The sequence below is a fragment of the Vulpes lagopus genome, chromosome 1, assembly GCF_018345385.1.
Source record: "Vulpes lagopus strain Blue_001 chromosome 1, ASM1834538v1, whole genome shotgun sequence".
Classification (NCBI taxonomy): Eukaryota; Metazoa; Chordata; class Mammalia; order Carnivora; family Canidae; genus Vulpes; species Vulpes lagopus.
The window spans coordinates 74236430-74251061 of NC_054824.1; the positions used below are offsets into that span (position 1 = coordinate 74236430).

Sequence of the window (14632 nt, forward strand, 5' to 3'; positions counted from 1 at the left end):
CTTTTTAGAGGGAGACCAGGATGACATTGAGAACTTACACACATTTTGCTTTTGACTTTACAGTGGCCCTTGGGAAAAGCTGCACTTGCCTTTATCCATTTGTTACTAGGCTGTGGTTCCTTGACAGCAGGGCTTTGGATCTTAACTATTTCTATCCTCATTGCCTAGCAAGTGAACATATATGAATAATGAATGATACTAAGAGTGAGGGCAAAAATCCCTCCTTCCTCCTGAACTCTGAAGAGATTCCATTCTTAGAATGCTTCCCTGAGTGGAGCAATTCCATTCACAGCCCATCAATAAGTCTTGATAATAATAGCATGCATGCCATCAGCCATTTTCACTATTACAAACCTCCCTGGTCCACTATTATTTATTTATTTTATTTAAATTCAATTAGTTAACATATAATGTATAATTAGTTTCAGAGGTAGAGTTCAGTGATTCATCAGTCTTATATAACACCCAGTGCTCACTACATCACACGCCCTTCTTAATGTCCATCACCCGGTTACCCCATCCCTCCCAGTTTACTATTTTAACAATCTCTCTAGTTAAGCTCCTTGTTTTTAGGGGCTCCCTTTCACTTTTTCATCCCATTTCTTCTACGGAATGTTGCTTTCAACTGTGGCTCAAGCTCCCAAGATGGTCGAGCCAGGAAAGCATGCTTAGAGGCCTGCTGCTAATAAATCAACACACCACTGCCAAGTTTTCCAAAATCACAGTGGGAAGAGCCCTGTACTGGAGATAGGAGAACTAATGCTGGGCTACAGGTCCTTGGGCAGGTTGTTTCCCCTCCCTGAACCTGTTTATCTTAAATTGAAATACTGGGTCTGGATGAGGCTCTAAAGTCGTTGGGTTCTGGCAAGTGAGAATTCCAAGGTGCAACCCAAAAGTGAAACCCAGTGGTCAGGAGACTTCTGAGTAAGTGTCATGATTACAGTGCAAGGTTCCCGGGACTTCCCTTTATCAGCCCAAGGATGTGGCCTCAGCCAAAGGCTGGCAGGTTTACAGGGAAGTCTTCCGGTTTAGAAGACGATCTTCTTCGTGTTTCCAGTTTTGTTACTAACTCCGGGTGACCTTGGGCAAACTCGCTCAGGACCTCAGACGAGGGAGGTTACACCCCCCCCCCCCCCAAAAAAGGTCTGAACTTTGAGAGCTTTTCGCAAAATTTCTCTTCCTACAACCCGGGCGGCTCAGAGCCGGAGCCGGGGTCAGCCCAGCCAGAAGTCCCCGCTGGGACCTGCGGTCTACACCCAACCCCGCCGCGCGCGCGGGAGGACGTGGCTCGGTTTCGGTGGAGGTAGCTACAGGTGAGCTCTTAAAGGGGCCGCCACGAGCTCGGGTGACAACCTGAGACAGGTGACTGGGCGAGGAGCGCAGACACGGGCGTGTGGATGAACGAGCGAGGGAAAGAGGGAACCAGGGTTTTCTTCCTTCCCTTCAACGCATTCACGCTTAGACTTAATCAGACTTAAAAAGCCTCCAGGAGCAAACGCCTCAAACTCTCAATCTAGTTTACGAGCCCTTCTTTTTTGCAACCCCTTCCCCCCCCCAAAAAAAAAGACTTGTACTGACGGACGAATAATTTATTTTTTAAAAAAGATTTTATTTATTTATTTATTCATGATAGACATAAAGAGAGAGAGAGAGGGAGGGAGGCAGAGACACACAGAGGGAGAGGCAGGCTCCATGCAGGGCGCCCGATGCGGGGCTGGATCCCGGGGCTCCAGGAGCGCGCCCCCAGCGATGCCCGATAGTTTAAAGCATCAGTACGCAGTGGCGGAGAGCGCGCCCCCACCCAGGCCCCGCCCCTCCCCAGGCCAGGCCCCGCCCCTCCCCAGGCCAGGCCCCGCCCCTTCCCCGGCCAGGCCCCGCCCCCCGCCCCTGACGTGGGCGGCGCGGTCTACTCCTCCGCGAGACCGCTCCTCGGGGCCGGGGATCCGCTCCCCGGGGGCGCCGGGACCTCGCCGCGCGCGGAGGCGGAGGCGGAGGCAGCACGCGTGTAGGGGCGTTACGAGGTGTGTCGGCATGTGTGTCCCGGACCTGCTGTAGGTGAGGTCGCGTCGCGCTCGGAGCCGCGGGCTGCGGCGAGGTGAGGGCGGGCTCCGGGGGCCGCGCCGGGCCACCTGTGGAGCGCGCGCCCAGTCGTCGGGCCGCGGGGCCGCGCCGGGGCCGCCCGTCCGCGGGGAGGCCGGCGGGGCCGTGCGCCGGGCCGCGGCCCCTCCGCGCCGCCTCCCCCTGCCGCCCCGAAGGCAGCGGCGCTCCGAGCCCGGGGTGGGCGCCCGCCGCCTCCTCACTTCCCATTGGCTGGGAGCGCGGTCACGTGGGGCGCGGCCGGCCAGCTCCGGGGCCGCCATCTTGGCGGAAAGTTTGGGGGCCGAGCGGCGAGGGGCGCGGAGGGAGGGAGGGAGGGAGGGAGGCGACGCTCCGGGGGTGGGGCGGCGGCGGGCGCGGCGGCGGGGGCGGCGGCGGCGGCTCCTCCTCCTCCTCCTCCCCCCGGCTCGCTCACCCCCCGCGTGCTCGGCTCCTCGAGCCCCGGGCGGGGCCGGGCGGGCGGCCCCCGGGCCCGTCCCGAGCGCACGCCGCTCGCGGGAACTTGGCGCCGCAGGTGTGGGGCCCGCGGGCCCGTGTCCCCGCAGCCTCCAGCCTCGCGCCGCTGCGCCCCCGCGCCCCGGAGCAGGTGGGGCATCTGCACGCGTCGGCCGGGCCCGCGTCCGCGCACCGAGCGCCCCTGGGAGCCGGCGCTGCAGGTCCCCGTGCGGGGGGGCCCACCCTGGGGGGCAGCTTCCTGGGCCCCCCCCTGCTGTTTCACTTGGGAAAACTTGGGCAGCGGGTGTGGCCCCTTCTTCAGGTACGGCTGGGAGTTTTCCCCGAGTTCAGGGCAGGAATGCAACTTAGCACCACGATCCTCTTGTTGTTTTGCTTCGGTTGTTCCCTTACTGTTTTTTTTTTTTTTTTAATTTATTTTTTTTAATTTATTTTTTTAAAGGTGTGTACCCTCTTTCCGATACTGGAGGGGAAAACAAAACAAAACAAAACAAAAAACATGCCGGTCCGGAAGCAAGGTGAGAATTTATTTCGGGACCTCTCTTCTCGTGCGGGTGAGTGAGTGAGTGTTGTGTCTGTGTTGTGATTTGTGTTTTAAAGATGTTGGATTAGGGGATCCCTGGGGGGCTCAGCGGTTTAGCACCTGCCTCTGGGCCAGGGCGTGACCCCGGGGTCGCATCAGCTCCCTGCATGGAGCCTGCTTCTCCCTCCTCCGGTGTCTCTGCCTCCCTTTCTCTCTCTCTCTCTATCATCTATCTGTCATAAATAAATAAATCTATCTTTAAAAAAATAAAATAAAAATGTTGGACTCTGATAAGACGGCATCGTGGCCCGTCCCTGCTTGTTAGGAGACCGAAGCCGCCTATCCTGGAGGGGACGGACACCTGTCAGTGTCGTTTTCAAACTTTTCTTTTCTGGCATCGCGTTCCATAGTGGCTCTGGAGAGGCAGGTTCATGTTCACTCCTCTGAAAGGTCTTCGTGAAGACTCTTTAATTGGGGGATCCCTGGGTGGCCCAGCGGTTTGGCGCCTGCCTTTGGCCCAGGGCGCGATCCTGGAGACCCGGGATCAAATCCCATATCGGGCTCCCGGTGCATGGAGCCTGCTTCCCCCTCTGCCTGGGTCTCTGCCTCTCTCTCTCTCTGTGACTATCATAAAAAAAAAGACTCTTGGGATCCCTGGGTGGCGCAGTGGTTTGGCGCCTGCCTTTAGCCGGGGCCCGATCCTGGAGACCCGGGATCGACTCCCACGTCAGGCTCCCTGCATGGAGCCTGCTTCTTCCTCTGCCTGTGTCTCTGCCTCTCTGTCTCTCTGTGTGACTATCATGAATAAATAAAATCTTAAAAAAAACCAAACCTTTAAAAAAAAAAAAAAAGACTCTTTAATTGGTGTTTTGATATTTTAACTTTATGATCTTTACTAGGCACTCTTTTGTGAGCAGTCATGCGAACCTGGCTATAAGAACTGGTGTTTTGAAACAGTTAAGATTCGGATTATTATTATTATTATTATTATTTTTAAAGATTTTATTTATTTATCCATGATAGACATAGAGAGAGAAAGAGAGGCAGAGGCACAGGCAGAGGGAGAAGCAGGCTCCATGCTGGAAGCTGATGTGGGACTCTATTCGGGACCCCGGGGTCATGCCCTGGACCAAAGGCAGGTGCTAAACCGCCAAGCCACCCAGGGATCCCCCAAGATTCGGATTATAATGACAAATTGTAGGTAATCTGCTTTTGCATGTTGGATCGGCTGAAGCTGTGTTAACTGATACTTTGATCAAACAGCCTTGTGTTGTTTTAGACTACTACACATTTATCACCGACTGTTTATCTTCCTCCTTTTTCTGTGACATACATTTAGAAATGTTCCAATTATTCTAAGGAATATATGTGTGTGTGTGTGTGAATGTAGCAGCGTTGATTGACCTAAAGGATTTGGGGAGGTGTTGAGATGTCTTGTAGGATGATTTGCTGCATAAGTAGTGTGTAATAACTGTATATGTGTAATTTTAATCAAACTCTTGTTTCCTTCCCAGACACCCAGAGAGCACTGCACCTTTTGGAAGAATATCGTTCAAAACTAAGCCAAACTGAAGACAGACAGCTCAGAAGTTCCATAGAACGAGTCATTAACATTTTTCAGAGCAACCTCTTTCAGGCTTTAATAGGTGGGAATTAAAACTCTATTTGTGACCATTATACGTCAGCTAGGCTTAATGCTCTTCTGAATTCATTTATTTTAAAACTTAACAGAGTGATGTATTTGGTTCTCTGTAAGGCACTCAGTAACTTGAACATCCAGGGAGTTGTATGTTTGATAGGCCAATATCCTTTCCAAAAATACCTAATAACCAAAAAAGCCATTCAGTGTGATTATTTCAGTGGTCTTTGGTGACCGTGCTTTATATCCCAAGCATTAATTACTAGAAGATGGAGAAGTTGCAAAAATGTTTCAGGATCCAAAAAAAATAAAGACTGAATAACTATTAGGTTGTTTCTATATTTGACCTCTGTTTCTCTGGAGTTCCTGAAAATGTTTGAAGAGTTCTGCTAAGTTTGAGGATACATCTCCTTAATATAGACTTCTGTTGAAACTTGGCATTCAAGGAGTTAGAATTTTATTTTATTTTATTTATTTAAAGATTTTATTTATTCATGAGAGACACACAGAGAGAGAGAGAGAGGCAGAGACACAGGCAGAGGGAGAAGCGGGCTCCCAGTAGGGAGCCGGACGTGGGACTCGATCCCGGGTCTTCAGGATCACATACCTGGGCTGAAACCGCTGAGCCACCTGGGCTGCCCAGGCGTTAGAATTTTAGGTCTGGGAAATTATCATAGAGATGATTCTGTCTAATATTATTTTGTAGACAGGAAAATTAAAACAATATCATTCATAACTAACTTAAATTTAAGGTGGTCCATTGTTTTAAAGTAGACCTGGGCAAATAGTCAAGAGTCTTAAATTCCGTTCCTTTTACTGCTGTTAATTGAATGATGTTACACAAGTTTTTTAACCTTTTCTAAGTCACTATATTAGCTATAGAATGTGAATGCAATAGAACAATGGTTTTTAGCCCCTCCACTCTGATTTTAAAGTAGCTAGATTCTTTTTTAAAACAAAATCTTATATTTTGTACTCAGTTCCCAGTTTATGAAACAAGTTGATTTGTTTTATCTCTGGCCTCTCCTCTAGGTACCTAGAAAAGTGTGTAAACCACTGAAGTAGAAAATTTCTCCCTTTCAATTCTGAGAATGAAAATTTTTAAATTAATTGTTGACTATGTAAATAGGACATGTACTTCATTATATTACATTTATTTCCTTAGTAACTTCCAAGTCGATGTGACCTAATATCTATTGATAGAGCACCTTTGGTGTGTTTGTGGACTCCCTTCAAGTTAGTGTACTCTGTCAAAAAACTTAATGCTAAATTGATACTCTGCTAAATTTGTTTTAAAATTAAAGAAAGTTTAAGGAAGACCAGTACACCCGAATAATTTTTAAATCTAATATTATCGACTTTGAAAAACCTAAGAGTAGAGAGAACAATATAACTAACTGCCATATGTATAATTAACAATATAACTGTGACCCATCTTAAAAAATTATCGACATTCTGTCTTTTTTAAATTGATGGCCTTTTTTTTTTACAATTGAATTTCTAAGCCCTGATGTTTGAGGTACAAATGGATGATCAAATTAGATTCCTCTTAAAAAAAAAAAAAAACAGCAAAAAGGGAAGGGAAACATTTTTAGTTATTTGGTTTTCTAAATCAATGTTAAACCTAGGAATGTTTTATTTAAGAGTCACTGATTAGGAAAAAAATAGTATGACTTGTATGTCCTCGTAGTCCTCTATGTGAAGTCTGCGACTTAAGAAAATTAAATGGTCAGTAAAGTAGCTAAACAGAATCTACACTTCTTAGACTTACTTTGTAGATTGGAGATAAGATTTGGAAGGTATGTTTGAAGGGCTTTTTAAAATATATCCTGCCTTGCCTGTTTTGAATGATCTGTTCTTACATACAATTGAATCCTAATAGAATTAGTCCTCTAGGAAGTTTATATTTGTCAATCTCCTTAGTCTTGTGTAATTTCATTGATTGTGAATATACCTTGATATTTGGATTTACTTATGTTTTAATGTTTTATAGGAGGCAATACCAAATTTTGGTCTAAGAAAAGTAAAAGATTTTAGGAATTTTGAAATGGGTAAATTTAGTAGAGATTTTTGTTTCCATACTGTAATTAAATTAATTGTTTACTGAATTAATAAGTGCATTCTTTTGTGTTTATTGAAATTGGGTTAATTTATTTACCTTTATTTTTTTATGTTGGTGAAAATTTTTAGGTCAGTAAGATTTTTCTTTTTGCTTTGTACCTGTACCAGTGTTCTTGAAACAGCATAGTAGTGTACTTTAAACCTGTACATTCCCCTGAGCTAGCCTAGAGTCTCATGTTCATAGTATGTGCTGAGAAATCCTGGATTAACTGTTTTTTCCTTTAGTAGGTGGCTGTTTTCTGAGCTGGTACCTGTGGACTATTGGATTTAAGGAAACGTGGGTCTTGACCACCTGAGTTGTTTAAAAGTCATTTGGTGCTTAGGTTCTTGGCTGCCAGAATTCAGAAATCATTTCCTTAGGCTGTAGTGAATTGTTGTAGTTACTTCTTTGGATTTGCTGTCTGCATAATTATTTATTGATTCTTTGAGCTAGTAGTTTGTATTGACTGTTTTCATGCATTTAAAAGAAGTTTGTGTGGGGCCCTGGGGTTTTGGTGTTATAGAAATGTTGATTTATTTTCTCCTTTCCTCTGTAGTTGATATATGTATATAGATGAGGTTTCTGTACCTGGGGGTTATTCAGAGGAATAAGCATGTACATACTGCATCACATCTGTTCTGAGATAACAATTTTTAAATATTTTAATGCCTTTGAATTTGGAATACATTTTACGACTGATGTATGTTGGGACTGATTTTACATTCTTAGTGGCACATGAAATAAGGTGCATCCTGGAATTGATATCCTCAGTTCAATGAAACATGACAATCATTGTCCTAGCTCTGATGTTTGTTAGTAACCTTAAAGGATGGCTTGAAGATTTAAAAATTATTGAAAGCAGGAAAGATTTTACTAATTTTGAGTTTCAGCTGATAAGTAGTTTCTTTACAGCTGAATATTTAAAGTTATATTTTAAAAAATCCATAAACTATATACATTTCTTTGAAATTTATTCCCCCAAATTTAAAAAATTTTATTTAAATTAAGTTTGCCAACACATACTATAACACCCAGTGCTCATCTCCTCTTGTGCCCTCCTTAATGCCCATCACTCCGTTATCCCTTCCCCCCATCTACCTCCCCTTCTACAACCCTTCGTTTCCCAGAGTTCAGAGTCTCTCGTGGTTTGTCTTCCTCGTTATTTTTACCCACTCAGTTTCCCCTCCTTCCCTTATGGTCCCTTTCACTATTTCTTAATATTTCACGTATGAATGAAACCATATGATAATTGTCTTTCACCAATTGACATATTTCACTCAGCATAATACCCTCCAGTTCCATCCACCTTTGAAGTAAAACCTAGGTATTCGTCCTCTCTGATACTGAGTAATATTCCATCATATATATATCACATTATCTTTATCCATTCATCTGTCGAAGGACATCGTGGCTCCTTCCACAGTTGGGCTATTGTAGACATTGCTGTGTGAACATTGGGGTGCAGGTGTCCTAGCGTTTCACTGCATCTGTATCTTTGAGGTAAATCCCCAGCAGTGCAATTGCTGGGTCATAGGGTAGCTCTATTTTTAACTTCTTGAGGAACTTCCACGCTGTTTTCTAGGGTGGCTGCACCAGCTTGCATTCCCCCCAACAGTGCAAGCAGGTTCCCCTTCTCCACATCCTCTCTAACATTTGTTGTTTCCCGTCTTGTTAATTTTCACCATTCTCACTGGTGTGAGGTGGTATCTCATTGTGGTTTTGATTTGTATTTCCCTGTTGGCAAGTGATGCAGAACATTATTTCATGTGCTTTTTGGCCTTGTATAAATCTTCTTTGTAGAAATCTCTTCTGTCCATTTCATGACTGAATTGTTTTTCTTAGGTGTTGAGTTTGATAAGCTCTTTACAGATCTTGGATACTAGCCCTTTATTTGATGTGTCATTTGCAAATATCTTCTCCCATTCCCTGGGTTGTTCTTTTAGTTTTGTTGACTGTTTTGCTCTGCAGAAGCTTTTTATCTTGATGAAGTCCCAAAAGTTCATTTTTGGTGATTATTTTTGTATAAATGGGAGAAAAACTCTGCCTAACTTTAATCCCTGATTAGGTGAGAAAAATGTGAAAATTTAATATATTTGATTGTGTATTCTCATTTTCTGTATTTACATTTGAAAATTTGTAAGTAAAGTAGACTGGATATGGTTTGATTATAGGTCAGAGCCCAGGTGTTCAGGTCCATATTGGCTTGAGGTTATTTATGATTCTTAGGTTTATCTGTAATCTGAGACAACTTTAGTAGTCTACAGAGATTTCATACTAGTCTAGTCTAGATCCCTGGAGTTATTTACAGGGTCAAGAATTCATCAGCTTTTCTTGCACACAGGAGAAAAACCTGGGCTCAAGATCAGTCTGACTTTAGAGACTTGAGTAAGTTGAATCATGCACATAATTCTAGAATCAGACTCAGTGCAGTGGAGTATAGAGAAGCTCACGTTATTACAGGCACATGAAAATGGAGACTACCTAGGGGAACAGTCTTCTCCCTTCTCAGTTTTAATGTGTGATGTTGACCCATTGGGTTGACTGATAGGCCAGAATTGCCCTTTTTGGTAAAAGGAGGTGCTGAATTTAAATTTGCTTAAATGTACGTAGTGTACATATACATATTAACTATTCATGTCTCAAAATTTATTATTGGATATCTTTCCATATCAGATTTGCACCATCTTAAATGACTGTATTTACACTGTATAGGTGTATTGTAGTTTTATTAATGATTTCCTAGGAGTACTTAGGTATATACTTTTTCTGAATTTTACACAACGTTGCATTTGTATATGCCTCTTTGTTCTACATTGTTATATCCTTTGGATAAATTCCTGGAAATTAATTGCTTGAGGGATTTGCATTTTATTTTATTTTTTATTTAAATATTTTTATTTATTTGAGACAGAGCAAGTGCATAAGCAGCAGGGAGGAGCTGAGGGAGAGGGAGAAGCAGACTCTGAGCAGGGAGACTAATGCTGGGAGCCTAATGCAGGGTTTATCCCAGGGTCCCTGGATCATGACCTGAGCTGAAGGCAGATGCTTAACTGACTGAGCCACCCAGGCACCCTGGGATTTTTCGTTTTAAAAAGGCTTTTGGTGTAATTTGTTAAGTTACCCTCAGAAAGATTATATTCCATTTAATTTTTTAGGCAGTATGTGGAATAATGATTACTGTGCCTTAAACAAAATAGGTATCATCCTTTTTAATATTTTCTATTGTGTTATATGGAATATATTTTATTAATTTTGATGTTTTATTATATATTTGATTACACAAATAACCCAATGGTGTAAGAATTTTCAGTTTTCTATATTTACCACCTTTTTTCCCTTTTCTTTTTTGAGTTATAAAAATCATAGAGCTATAATGTCTACATTAGGGGTATTAATTCTGTCTGCCAAGTTGCAAATAGCTTCTCTTGTTACTTGTTTTTAAACTTTGGTTTTTAAAAAATATATAGGTTATTTTTTTTTTTAAGATTTTATTTATTCACAAGAGACACACAGAAAGAGAAACAGAGAGAGAGAGAGAGAGACAGAGAGAAAGAGAGGGAAGCAGAGACCCAGGCAGAGGGAGAAGCAGGCTCCATGCAGGGAACCAGATGTGTGGGACTCGATCCCAGGTCTTCAGCATCAGGCCCTGGACTGAAGGTGGCGCTAAACCCCTGAGCCACCTGGGCTGGCTCAGGGGTTAGGTTTAGCAATACTTTTTGTGCTTTCTGCTTTTCGCATTATGCTTAGAAAAGCTTCCTTACCCCCAGGATAATAACATTTACCTATATTTAAGTTCTTTCATGGCATCTCTTTTCAACATTTAAATCTTTAATACATTTGGCAGTTGTCATGAAATAAAGTGATATTGCTTGTTTTTTAAAATATAAGTTGCTTGTTTTTTTTTTTATTTTTTTTATAAATTTTTTTTTTAATTTTATTTATTTATGATAGTCACACACAGAGAGAGAGAGAGAGGCAGAGACACAGGCAGAGGGAGAAGCAGGCTCCATGCACCGGGAGCCCGATGTGGGATTCGATCCCGGGTCTCCAGGATCGCGCCCTGGGCCAAAGACAGGCGCTAAACCGCTGCGCCACCCAGGGATCCCAAGTTGCTTGTTTTTAAAAATATAGATGTTATTTCTTATATACCCCTTATACATTTTGAAAAATTATTAGTTTTTAATTATTATTATTTTTTTAGTACCAGGTTTACAGAAAAATTGAGTGGAAAGTACAGTTCTTTGACCCCTTTTCCGTTTCCTCTCTTGTTAGCATCGTGTGTTGGTGTTACAGTTGGTAAGCAAGAATAAATATATTGTTATTAACTATAGTTCATAGTTTACATTAGGGTTCACTTGTTTTGTTATACATTGGTAAACTTGACATACATATTTGTTGCTCTGATGTTATCCCTATTACAGTATCATTCAGAATAATGTCACTGCCCTGAACGTCTCTTGTGCTCCACCTGTTCATCCCTTCTTCCCTCCCCTTGAGCCACTAGCAACCACTGATCTGTTCACTGTCTCCGTAGTTTTACCATTTCCAGAATGTCATATAGTTAGAATCATAAGTATGTAGCCTTTGCAGACTGGTTTCTTTGCCTTAGCAATATGCATTTAAGTTTTCTTCATATCTTTTCATGGCATGGTAGCTCATATTTTCTTTTATTTTTTAAAGACTTTATTTTTTAGAGAAGTTTTAGAGTTTACAGCAAAATTGAGAGGAAGGTATAGAGATTGCCCATTTACCTCCTGTCCCCATTATCAACATCCCCTACCGGAATAGTACACTTGTTATAATTAACAGACTTAACATGGGCACATCATTATCCCCCAAAATCTGTACTTCACCTCAGTGTTCACTCTTACACCTTCTGTAGGTTTAGGCAGATTTATAATGAAATGTACCCACCATTCATGTCAAACAGCATAGTTGCACGGCCCCAAGAATTCTGCGTATTGTGCTTTTTCACCTCTTTCCCATGCCTAGCCCTAGCAGTCACTGATCTTTTTACTGTCTCTGTTAGTTCTGCCTTTTTAAGAATGTCATGGTTAGTGGTGGTGGTGATGGTGGTGGTGGTGGAGGTGCCTCTGCCATCTCAGCGCTGGTGTGGATCCCATTGATGCTCTGATGTGCATTTCTCTGGTGACATAAGTGCAGCATCATTCATATGCTTGTTTGCCATGTGAATAATGTCTTTGCTGAGGTATCTGTTAAGGTCTTGATATTTTTTCCATGAAATAAGATATTTTCTCATAGATTAGAGATGTTGTCTATACTGTGTTAAATTATTACAGATTCTTAACTATTTAGACTTCTTACTCTGATCCTTATTTTTTTTTTTGTTTGAGAAAATGGTCAGAAATGTTTCTGTTTTACTGTTTAGGATGATAAAAGTAATTAAAAGCTAGAAAATTTTTTTCCTCAATCTCCTTTGAGGGTATTTCTGGAATTCTGTACTTGCCTTACTCATAGTGTTTACTAACTTAGAATTCTTTAAGAAAATAACAAAGATAAATGAACATGTTTTACTTAAAGTTTTATTTAAATTTGGAGAGTTCTGAAATATGTGACCGTAAGTGATTTCCCCAAAATATATATATTTTTTGGTAATAGGAATGATTCTCTATTCCATTGGATTAGTTTTGTGTGTTCAAATTTAGTTTAGAATTTTCAACTCTATAGAAAATTTCTGTTGTTCCATTGTTTCTATATTTCTAATTTTATATATCATAAGTGTTGTAGCTTTTATACTTTACATCTTTGTTCAGGAACTGTTTTTATGGGGACCCGGTTTAGTTCAAAACAGAGGAAGCACTTCCCAGACTATAAATGGCAAATAGGTATAGACTGTTAAGATTGATCCAGTAGGCTAAACAAAATTAACATTTTCTTTTTTTTTTTTTTAAATTAACATTTTCAATTGTGAATCAACTAAAGGGTAGTTTACTCTGATGCATGTCTTATTATTTCTCCATTTTCTCATGCTTGCTTTAGTGCATTATTTTAGTGTCATTATTTTAAAAAGGAAATAAGTGTTTTTAGAGTAGTAAATAAAAATATAATCAGTCAATTATATGTCTGGTATATATCTGGGTCAGCTATATAGACTTTCAGATGAGTGGAATTAGTCTTGTCTGTTAAATGGCAGTCATTTTGACTACTTCTATATTCTCCCATTTTCTGTACATTTATATTAAAGACAAGATTAGAGTCGGCTCAAGTGAAATGTTTCCATAGGTTTGTTGAAGGACTGTCATTTTACATGTGATAGTAAATTTAGCAATTTCTGATAAAATAGTATTGAGAGATGGGACTTTTGAAGTATTATTTTGCTGTGATTACATTTTTCAGTCTATTTTGGTATAATTTTGAGTAGCCCTTATTGATACTGGATATAATTGGCATAGAAACATATAAATAACTTATATAAACCATAATTGAAAAGGAATTTTTCATTGTCTTATCAAAAAGCTGATTAATTTTCAAAAGTTTTAATGCATGTGTAGTAATAGAAATTTAAAATAAATGTGTGTAAGGTTCTGTAGCACCTTAAAATACAGCCATCAAGTTTTATAGAAATCTTTTTTTTTTTCTCAAGATTTTATTTATTCATGAGAGACACAGAGACAGAGGCAGAGACACAGGCAGAGGGAGGAGGAGAAGCAGGCTCCATACAGGAGCCTGATGTGGGGCTCAATCCTGGAACTCTGGGATTACATCCTGAACCTAAGGCAGGCTCTCAACTGCTGAGCCACCCAGAATTTCCCAGAAAGTGACCTTTTTTAAAGTGTTTTAAAATGACGTTCTTTGGTTTTTTAGTGTTAATATATTTTTTCTCAGTATTCTTCTCTCAGACATTATTGTTATATATATATCTATTATTTCTTTTATTCCTTTTCCAAAAAGAGTATTCACTCTGTTAGTATTCATTGATTTGAATGTCTTAAGCGTTCAGAGTAGACTCATTGGTTTAATTTTTTATTTTCATGAGGTTGGTCTTTTGGGAATAATTTGGAATTTCAGACTTCAGCATGTTAAACAGGTTTTCAGGAGAGATTGGGATTATACTAGAATTTGTTTTTGTCTTATATTTGACTTCTGTTTGTAGTGGTAGTGGTAACGTCTGTTTTACTTTAGGCTAGTTAGCTTAATGGAACTCAATATTATACTCCCCAGTTTAGAAAAATCTAAAGAAGTAGAAAGTAAGGTTTTGAATCTTAAAATGTTATTGTAGAAATATTTTTCTTGTCCTAGTAATAATCTAACTTTTTTTTTGCTAAATCTTTTTAGTTATGATCAGTGATACAATTATCTTCTGACATATAAAATGTAGATTATAAAGAATAGTGACTGCTGATAGCATGGGAAATATAAGTACTTTGGACTCCTAAGAAAAGCTCGGTCTGTGTCCAGTTTTTCCCAGAGTACCCTTTTTGATTAGGTGCACCTTTGAAAAATCTGTACTGAAGTAACTGAATAAATTGTGATGGAGAAATCATTTCTGAAGAAGTGTTATTATGTTGCTCATCTTTATAGTCTTGAGATATCCTAAAGATGAAGTGTGGTCGACAAATGAAAAAAATATATGGGATGTTAGTCAAGATGAGATATAGGTCAAAATTAAGGGTGTGTGTGTGTGTGTGTATATATTTTAAAGGAAGGCGATAAATAACTGTGACAGATTGTCATATCAGGAGCAATACCACACTATACTACATGTGTTAACTATTTCAGTCCTTTTGCATATGTTTTTAGTTAGCCACGTTTGGTAAGAAGTCTCTTTTTAAGTTGGGGATAGATAGTGATCCAGTAG

The 14632-nt window shown here is 40.8% G+C and overlaps 1 protein-coding gene across 10 annotated transcripts in view; it reads left to right on the forward strand.

Annotated features, from left to right (window-relative positions):
- The first annotated feature begins 1886 nt into the window (after positions 1-1886).
- Positions 1887-14632, forward strand: part of DLG1 (discs large MAGUK scaffold protein 1) — a 232396-nt gene continuing 219650 nt past the window's right edge. For 5 of the 10 annotated variants that reach the window (XM_041748253.1, XM_041748574.1, XM_041748609.1 and 2 more), the window contains exons 1-3: positions 1899-2055; positions 2993-3068; positions 4588-4719. In XM_041748253.1, the coding sequence (XP_041604187.1) occupies positions 3050-3068; positions 4588-4719 (151 nt within the window). In that variant the 5' untranslated portion in view covers positions 1899-2055; positions 2993-3049. Of the gene's footprint in view, positions 2056-2076; positions 2096-2705; positions 2855-2992; positions 3069-4587; positions 4720-14632 lie in introns of those variants that run through there. The other 5 variants (XM_041748422.1, XM_041748514.1, XM_041748696.1 and 2 more) reach the window with 5 other exon arrangements.